This window comes from Rhineura floridana, chromosome 15, assembly GCF_030035675.1.
Source record: "Rhineura floridana isolate rRhiFlo1 chromosome 15, rRhiFlo1.hap2, whole genome shotgun sequence".
Classification (NCBI taxonomy): domain Eukaryota; kingdom Metazoa; phylum Chordata; class Lepidosauria; order Squamata; family Rhineuridae; genus Rhineura; species Rhineura floridana.
Window position 1 is genome coordinate 10,684,720 of NC_084494.1, and position 10,129 is coordinate 10,694,848.

Below are 10,129 nucleotides of genomic sequence, written 5' to 3' on the forward strand. Positions count from 1 at the left end.
GTTTGCTCTGCCTGCCAATGGCTCTGCCTCTGCCTACTGTTTGGGCACCCTGCTTTCCTGCCGCTCCCTACAGCACCAGCCACCACTGGGAATGTGCCTTATACCAGAGGATGCTATCGCTCTATCTAGGTCAGTCTTCTCTGCTGCATCATCCCCCAGTCTGGTGTTCTCCAGATGTTCCTGGGCAACATCTCCCATCAGCTTGACCACTGGCCATGCTGGCTGGGGCCGATGGGTGTCAGAGTCCCACAACATCGAGGTTGGGGAAGGCAGATCTACAATGACAAGCGGCAGTTCTCCACTGTTTAAGGCAGAAGTGTTTTCCAGCTCTAGCTTATATTGAGAGAGATCACTGGCCCATCTCACTCAAAAGTATCTGTTCCAACCTTACCCAGCCTGGATTATAGTTCCCTGTCAGCCCCAGCCAGCATGAACAATGGTCAGGGATAATGGTCATGGGTGGTGGCAGCCTATCTTCTACCTTGCAGGTGTCGGTTTGCACAGCCTTGGCAAGGGGAAATTAGGGATTGGGTTCCAGATCAATTGCCCAAGGTGGGGGAATTGGGTCTGAAGCATGCACCCCGTGGCTCTTGAGGGCCTGAGGGCATGACCGAGAGACTGTGGAAAGAAGGAAGGTACAACACCCTTTTACACACTCTTTTGACACCTACCACTCCAACTGCAAAAATGGAGAGGGCTTCCCCCTCTTGACTGACCTTCCTTTCATCACAGTCCCTTTGTCTGGTACCCCACTCAACACAACCAATTTCATTCCGTCTTAACCTTTTGCTTGGCATTGCCAAGAGGGTATCTGCCATTGCCATGGCACTATGTTCTGCTGGCTTCCCCTGGACCTTTGTGCCCAATAAGTCCTCTAAGCCCCCAGAGCCACCTATCAGCAACCTGACACTACCTCCTAGTAATGGAACATTTCCACACACCAAGCACCAGAATTACATGAGGACCATTACAGCAGGGGTCACACAGTGCAGAGTTTAACTGTGGGATTGGCTCTCCCAAGAGGCAGTGATGGCCACCAACTTTTTTTTTAAAAAAGTGTTTTTAAATTTGTATATTTGTTTTTAATGTTTTAAATTGTTGTAAATCGCCCAGAAAGCTTTGACTATGGGGTGGTGTACAAATGTAATAAATAATAATAATAATGGATGGCTTTGAGAGAGGATTAGACAAATTCATGAAGGATAAAGCTTTCAGCAGCTTTCAGCCCGGATGGCTATGTTCTGCCTTCCCTGTTGGAGACGGTATGCTTCTGCTAGCAATTGCTAGGAATCACAAGTATGTAGAGTGCTATGAATGCTCAGTTCCTGCTTGTGGACTTCCCATAGGCATCTGGTTGGTTGCTGTGAGAACAGGATAGTGGCTTAGATAGGCCTTTGGTCTGATCCAGTAGGCCCTTTTTATGTTCTTATGCAGAGCTTGGAAAAGTTCCTTTTTTGAACTACAACTCCCATCAGCCCCAGCCAGCATGGCCACTGGATTGGGCTGATGGGAGCTGTAGTTCAAAAAAGTAACTTTTCCAAGCTCTGTTCTTATGTCAACAACTGGAGTACCCTGAGCCAAAGCCACCACCCCCTTTGCCAACATATAAGCTAAAACAGGGGTGGGGATCTGGATCTGACCATTGGGCCAGATTCTTTACTCCCCCAGCCCCTGCAGACCAAGTTTGGCAGATGGGTGGCTGCACCCACCTGTCAATCATCTGTCCTCACAATGGTCAGGTGGTCCACTTTAGCCCACACAGTTTCAAATCAAACTGTGCAGGTAAAGTCACAGAGCTTCCAAAGTGCCGTGCCCAGAGCTTTGTAAGCCCCAGCAATCAGCTGATAATTGGCACTTGGGAAGCCCAGTGCAGAGCACTTCACAGGTGCCATGGATCAGCTGGTCATCAGTGCCTACAAAAATCCCTTTCAGCTCAGCTGCATCATTACCTGTCCCTGAAATCACATGTGACAGGGCTGCAGAACCTTTGGCCCTCCAGATGTTGCTGGACTACAACTCCCATCATCCCTAACCATTGGCCATGATGGTTAGAGCTGATGGGAAAAGGAGTCCAACAACATCTGGAGGGCCAGAGTTTCTCCAGCTCTGGTATATGACATCAGGTGCAGGCAGGTGGGCGTAGCTTGGCTGAAACGGCCTCACAGGCCAAATAAGGAGATCTGTCAGGCCTAATTAGGCCTGCGGACCAAAGGTTCCCCACCACTGAGCTCAAACAATGGAGAGAAAGTGGTCCACCACCAACCCCACTTCCTTTTCAGAGTGTCCCTCCAGGAAAATGACTTGTTAACCAAAGTTTTCCAGCTATGACAAGGTAAATGTCCTGTGCCCATGTCCAGCCATTTCTGTGTGATTCTTTAACATGTGTTTTGGCTCTCCATCAGTCTTGAATCATTTGATTTGACCACGGTTGGATAAATCCTGATTGTTGAAGTCAACCAACCCAATCCCTTTTCAACCTTGTGAGTTCCATGTGGATGATAAGCAGGAAAAGGGTTCTTAACTGGAAATCCAAAATGGTTGGTATTTGCAATAGCACTATCTGGTCAGAAGAGGTCTTTCTGTGTGCAGGTAATATCCCACTCAAAAGCATTGGGTCCAAAACAGATGGAAAACAAGGTTGAGATAACACCATCTGAAGGAGGTTGGATCTGGATACCACCTTTGCCCCTGCTAAGAAGAGGTTAAGGAAGATGACCTGATATTGGGTGGAAATCTATTTTCCATTGGTGGCGGTAGTGGTGGTGGTGATGGCGGCGAGGGAAGTGGGAGGCATCGTGTGACCTTCCGCACCATCATCCACAAATCGGTCCGGAAGCGTTTGATGGAGAAGCAATAGATGAGTGGATCAATGCAGCTGTTGAGGCTCAACAGAGCCAAGCTAAGCATGTGGAGGTTGTCCAGGAATGATGGAGGGCTGCAGAAATTGCCAGCCATCCGATCAGCCACCCAGGGAACCAAAGAAAGGTGATAGGGTGCCACACAGACCACAAACACCAGCAGCATGCCCAGGACCATGGCCCGTGCCCGCCGGCGGTGTCCACCTCGACAGGCACCAGCTGCATCCGAGAGAGATCTCATGATGGACATGTAGGCCCCTAACACAACTAAAAAGGAGGCTGCAAACAAAACAACCATGGCGCAGGCATAACTTCTCTGCCCCGAGTGTTGTTCAAAGCATTTCATGCTGATCATTTCCACCCGGTAGGTCTGCTGGGTCACCAAGGAGGGAACGGCACAAGCTAAGCACAGTAGCCAGGCCACACAGCAACCCACTAGTGCTCCCAAGGGCTTGTTCAAAGCCAGCTCCAGCTTAGCAACAGTACAATAGCGGTTCAGGCTGATGAGTGTCATGAAGGCCATGGCGCTGTAGGTAGCCAAGTAGTAAGTGGCCCCAGCCAGGCGGCAAAAGGCCTCTGGCAACTCCCAGTGCCCCTCGGCCAGGTAATAGGGGATCCAAAATGGCAGGGTGAGGTTGAAGAAGATGTCTGCCAGGGTCAGGTTGATGAGGTAGATGCGGATTGCCTTCCTCACCCGTCCGCTCTGTAGGAAGACAAGCAAGGCTGCCACGTTGCCTGGCAGCCCCACACACAAGACAAGGCAGTAGACAGAGGGAACCAGTATGAACTGCATGGGGTCATGGAGCTGGCATTGGCCACCTGCTACCCCAGCGATGGTGGAGTTGTTCATCCCAGCACTGTTAGAAGACAAAAAAGGAGAAAGCGTCATCATCAGACCAGGACAAACCAAAAGCAATGAGGAAAGAAGGAGACGGGTAGGAAAAGATGGAGAAGACAGCTCACCAGCTTGTGAGTGTTTATGGACGTGCAGATGAAACACTTGGTGGATGAGTAGGGTGGGGAGGAGGCTTAATTGACTTACGGGACAACCCAAATGGATGGATGATGGACAAGACACTTTTTCAGTGAAAGGACACTGTGGATTAGGACATGGGTGGTCAAGACACTTTGTGGATGGATGGATGGATGGATGGATGGATGGATGGATGGATGGATGGATGGATGGATGGATGGATGGATGGATGGATGGATGGATGGATGGATGGATGGATGGATGGATGGATGGATGGATGGATGGATGGATGGATGGATGGATGGATGGATGGATGGATGGATGGATGGATGGATAAAAAGAAAAAGAGGAGGCAGTTTGTATGGACAGACATTTTGAGAGTGAAGATACACTCAAGGGCATGAACGGGAAGGGCTGTAGTTCAGTGGCAGGGCATCTGCTTTGCGTGCAGAAGGTCTCAAGTTTAATCCCCAGCATCTCCAGGTAAGGCTGGGAGTGTCCCCTGCCTGATACCCTGGATAGCAGTGGGAAGTCAGTGTAGCCAATACTGAGCTAAATGGACCAGTGGGCTTGTGCTTCAGTAAAAAGTAGCTTCCTAGGTTTTTACAGTGAGTACACGGACAGACTATGCAAGCCAATTTATGAATGAATGAATGGCTGGATGGTATGGATGAACATAAACAGACAAGATAGAGCATGTGCAAAGAGATAGACAGGCAAGATTGCTGAAGCCATGGCTAGTAGAACTATTTCCCCCATGTACGCACGCACGCATGCATGCACGCACACACCAATAATCCCCAGAAAACCCCACTTGCATTCCAGGGAGTCTGAATTTCTCCTCCCAGCACCCTGCTTGATGCTTGGAGATTTCTCATGGAGGAGAGGGCAGCACAGCTGCAAGGAGATGCCTCTGGGAACTGCCACCCTTTGGTGGAGACATGGCTCCTGGCTCCAGCCGGCAGCTGCTGGGGCTTAGCACCGGAAAGCCCCATGACTCTCTGGCTCCCGACACTGTCCACCTGTTCTAATCTGAGTCTCTCTGCCAAGCCAGAGCACAGCTGAGGCTGCGGGGAGAGCTGACACATCCAACTTGGCAACACCTCCTTCTCTCTCCTTCCCCCGCCATCCATCATGGAGCTCTTCTCCCCACCTTGGCAGGGAAAAGGGAAACGCAAGAGCCAAATCATTGATTCACAAAACAGAACAAGAACTAGTATAAGGTTTAAACTAGGGGCATGGTGGAACTTGCATTTTTGGAGGTTGCATTCTAACCAGACATCCAAAAAATGAATTTCCATGCTCTATTTTTCAGCCTGAGGGCCGCATTCCCTTCTGGAGGCCACATGCCAGTGGTGGGCGGAGCTTGAGGTAAAACTGGGTGGAGCAACAGATGTGACTCTTGTCTTACCTTTGTATAGTCAGCTACATTCCAGCCACACAACAGTCAAGAGTTCCTGTGCACATACACACACTTCTCCATCCAAGCAAGCAACACTCATTATCACAGGTCAAGGATACATTTCAGTCAGACAAAAGCACTCAAGGAAGGGTGGGGTGCAGAGCAGGGTCAGTGTTTCCTGGACAGGGCCCCAAGGGCCAGATGGAGAGGCCTGGAGGGCCACATTCAGATCCTGGGCCTGAGGTTCACACACACACACACACACACAATTATTAATAATAGTGGCATTTGCTGTCAGATGAGGTGGTGAGACCAGTAGGATACAAGGCTTAAGGAGATTAGACAGTCATGGAACAGAAGTCGATCAATGATTATTAGATAGAACTAGATAGAACTGACATGATCAAAGACATATTCATGTCCCTGAATATGAGATGCTAGGAAATGGCTGGAGGAGAGGGCAGCTTGATCCATTTATTCATTACATTTGTATTTTACTCATGTAACTGAGTTCTTTGGGTAAGTTACTGACCATTAAAAGCTGTGAAATGCAATTTAAAATAAATATGAAAAGACAAAGTAAAACCTAAATAAATCAAAATAGCTACAACCAACACAAACACAGGGGCCCTCCAGACATCCTTTTTATTGTGCATTCATAACTATTTGTGCTATTTGGGTGGTCACATGCAATCCCACTTTCAATACTATTTGCACCTGCAACAATCGTGGTCTGTGGTCATCTTGCTTCACTTCTAGTCAGTGCATAATATCCCATAACTTCCCGCTGAAATCCTGTAACTCTTTATACCACAAATGTTCTGAATGGTTTTCGCCCTGAGTTTGTTGCACTATAACCTCTCCAGACAGCAATAATGTGGTATCGTTGGGGAAGCATTGCAGAACAAATTAACGTAGAATAATTCCACCATTAATGCACAAAAGAATATCCTGCAGAATACACCTGCAATTAAAAAAAACCCATCTGGAGGGGCCCCACAGCGACAACCAACTGAAAACCAGATAAAATCAGCAAAAAAGAACTTCCTCCAGAAGACAGAAAAGCACTAAAATAGGCGTGTCCATTAGAATCGAAAGGCCTGGGAGAACAAAAATGGTTTTCACTTGGTGCCTAAGAGAGCATGGTATGGGCACCACCTTTCTAGGGAGGGCATTCCACAAGCAGGGCCCCACCACTGAGAAGGCCCTTTTTCTGGTTGCCACCTGCCTCACCTCACTTGGTAGGGGAGCCTGGAGAAGAGCCTCAGATGAAGATCTCAAGGCCCAAGAGAGAAGTAGCAGCCCTACAAGTAGCAGTCCTTCCAGTTATTGCTTTCATGGCCTGCTTGTGGATTTCCTGGTCCCTGTCAGGAACAGAATGGCAGATGAGACGGACCTTTGGTCTGATCCAGCAGGGCTCTTTGTATGTTGTTACTTGTTATCACACCATTTTGGTGCACAGATAGAACCTCATCCAACCCAACTTCGCCCCACTGGTGTCAAAAGAAGAAGGTCCCAGACTACGGTCCAAAGATACATGAGGCCACCCCTTGCTGAAGCTACAGAGGTCTGAGTCTGGTCAGTTCCTGGATGGGAGACTGCCTGGAAACCACACATATGCTGCCGTGGGTTTCTACGATGAAAGAAAGGCAGAGTAGAAATGGAAGAAAGAAAGAAATGTAAATGTGTGTTAATGATAGCTGAATTGTGGGCGCTTTTAAAAAAAGCAACATTGGAAAGGTTGGGAGAAAGTGGATTTGGCTTTTCAGTTAGGAGGAAAAGACCCCTCTTTTTTAGCAGAAAAAAATACTGTACCCATTTCCTTATTTCCTTATTAACAAAATATTATGTACTAAACTGGTCCTGCGTGCAAGCCAAATTAAGCAGCATTTAACAAGGTATCTGTGGGCTGCTGTACAGTTCCTACAGTTCCACAAAGGAAGCCATGAGAGGATGAAATCATTTTAAATCAGACTGATATCCTTTGCCCTGTTTTACTCAACTGCATGCACACTAACTCACTCAGCTGCACACACACACACCTCACAGAGACAATCATAGACATCGTTTTCCCACTTGAAAAACCACTTTTAACTATCCTTTTTATATTCCATACCAAGCCTTCTTGAGTGTACATAATACTTTTTAAACAAGATTAAAAGTTATATAAAACTTAATCTTAACTGGTCCCAGTTAAAATTAAAGGATCTTCAAGGTTGCCAACTTTTTTCATTGCCCCTTCTCTTGTGCTGTTAACAACAGTCTGTCATGCAGAAATTGAGCAGGTAGACATATCCCCTCCACACCTGATATCGAGATACAGTGAAGAGTAAAGTTCCACCTGCAACATTTGCATGGGTCAGGCTGCCATTAAAGGTGTAGAAGCAGGAACCATAAAAAATGTTGGCAACTCCAGTGGATCCATTGCACAGAAATGGGCTCTGGGACAGGATCGAAATCTTTCTAGGACAGAAATTGGTCCCAAGTCAATTTCGTTTTCATTCTTACCTACCAAACGCAGCCTGAATCCCGTGGGTGGTGGCCTGTGTGTCTTGATGCAAGTCTGCCTGTCTTTATCTCCTCCAGCAAACTGAACTATGCATAGAGAAGGAACTCACTTGAAGCCTTGCTGTCTGTGATACACCAACCCAAGAAATGACTGTCTTTTTGTGGTTATTTATCACAACTTCATTCTGGCACCAGCTGAGCCATACGCTGCAAGGATACAACAGTCAGGTGGGAAACAGTTGTCATCTTGTTCATAAAAGAAGTTTTTCAAAATCCAGCTTTGGCTGCAGAAGAGTAGCTGAGAGAGGGGGCTTTCTTTTGGCTGAATGTGTGAAAAACCAGGGTCAAAGCAAACTGTGTGGCTTCAAAGCAGACTGTGTGGGGTCTCACAAGGAGGGGCAGACTCCCATGATAAAGGGTCAATTGATGAGATGGTTGAAGTCTTTAAAATGGGACATCATTCCCTGGAATGTGTGTGTGTGTGTTACATCTCACGATCAGGACTGACTTAACCAGTGGAGACTGGTGGCCCCAATATCAGTGGGGCACTCAATCCACCCCAGGTTTTAGTCTGAAATTTCAAGGAGCTGCCCAAGGTGCTTTCAGTCTCCACTGGACTGAAGGCCGCTTTTCTGGGTGGTTGAAAGCACATTTGAGTTCAAACGGGAGCAATAAATTCTGGAGAAACAGATTATAGCTTGGCCGCCAGAAATGAAAATCTCTGAGTGGGACTTCATTTTGCCATGGCTGCAGCGGCGCCATCAGGGCAGAACTTTGGGGCACAGGTCCAGGGCCCCAGTGTAAGCAGGAGGGGCCCCCAGTGCAGCAGGGCTAGCTTACTACATTTCAAAGTCAGGGAACTCATACACATTACCGTCTAAAGAGCCCCCTGCCTCCCCCAGTTAAGACTGCCAAGACCAGAGTTTAAAATGGGGTAGCCACTTACGCATAGCCCAAAAAGAAGAAATCCTTTGCCAAAAAAAAAAAAAAACAGAGAGGGCAAAATAGGACACAGATTGGCATAAAAACTGCATATACTAATTTATATCTATAGATGCCATCTTAGAAATAATAACTGGCTGGGGCTCATGGGAGCTGTAGTCCAAAACATCTGGGGAGGACACCAGGTTAAAAAAGATTGATGGGGTGGAAACAGCATTGTCGGCTTTGTTTAAAAAAAAAAGAATGCTAGGTCACTCTGAACCATCCAATACCAACTTCATACCAGAATCTTTACCATCAGGTGTTTCCAGATTGAAGGTTCTTAGCATAGCCCATTTATATTCCCCCATTATTAGCTACATAACTGCCACACTTCAGCAAGTGCATCCCCATCATGTCCATGTCTGCCCTCCATCATGTCCATGTCCACATCCTTTTTTGCAGAGCAAAGGGTGCAATTCAAGTTCAAAACCCCGGTGAGAAAGTACTTAAGAAACCAAGAACAAGTCCTTGCTGATCTAGCTTGTCAAATAGCAACTATGACTATAAACCTACCTCCAAGCTCAGTCTTCAGACACAGAGCAGGCAAATCCTTGCAGCTTCCCGGAGTCAAACGCTTCTTCCTTGGTAGTGATGGTCCAACAGTAGACAGAAGACAGAGCCGATGACAGGCAGGCCCAACTAACTTTAACTCATTTTGTTCCTGTTGTCCTTCCTGCTGAGTTCTATAAGGGCAATGTTGAGACTAATTCTGTCTACACACATCATACATTTAAAGCACATTTATTTATTTATAAACATTTATATACTGCTTAATTATCTGCATCCCCCCCCCAAGAATCCTGGGAATTGTAGTTTGTTAAGGGTGCCTGAAATTGCAACTTTGTCAGGGGTAAACTACTGTTCCCAGGATTCTTAGGATGCATGTGCTTTAAATGTATGGTGTATATATTATTGTTGTTATCGTTGGTGGAGTCACTTTCCTTGCAAAAGCAACCCAAAGCAACTTGCGACAACCATAAAACACTAAAAACTTTTGTAACAAGCAAACCAATAAAAAAAACCCTAAAAACACATCTGCAAAGGCAAAAGACAGGTCTTGAAAGTTGCCACACTAAAAGAGGGCACCAATACCTGAAGCCTTTCAAATGAAGGGGCAAACGCCCTTGTAAAAAGGAAGGCGTATGCAGCCTAAGGAGGAACAGCCTACAGACATTGCCAAACCCTGGACTGGTTTTAAGTTAAGTACGAAGGCAGGCAGGTGGGAGCTAGCTGAAGGAGGTTGGCAGTGCCCCACTTGCCCTAATGGACTAGCCTCCACTGTTCTGTCTTGGCATCGTTCCACCAACCCAGGAAAACCTCAGAGTTTTGGTCTAGAGATGGGTGGATCTGTCAGTGTCCATTTCTCATGATTCCAATCTTAAGTTCCATTCCCCACATTTCCAC

General features: G+C 47.0%; 1 protein-coding gene across 1 annotated transcript; it reads right to left on the bottom strand.

Moving 5' to 3' along the window:
• Positions 1-2,510: 2,510 nt before the first annotated feature.
• LOC133370920 (platelet-activating factor receptor-like) lies at positions 2,511-3,708 on the bottom strand. The gene has a single exon (XM_061597846.1). It carries the CDS (start codon positions 3,706-3,708, stop codon positions 2,692-2,694), a length of 1,017 nt encoding a protein of 338 aa, XP_061453830.1. The 3' UTR covers positions 2,511-2,691.
• Between the last annotated feature and the right edge of the window lie 6,421 nt (positions 3,709-10,129).

Bases quoted from the DNA above. Each gene is read 5' to 3' on its own strand.
- LOC133370920 (XM_061597846.1), bottom strand. From the start codon at position 3,708: ATGAACAACTCCACCATCGCTGGGGTAGCAGGTGGCCAATGCCAGCTC.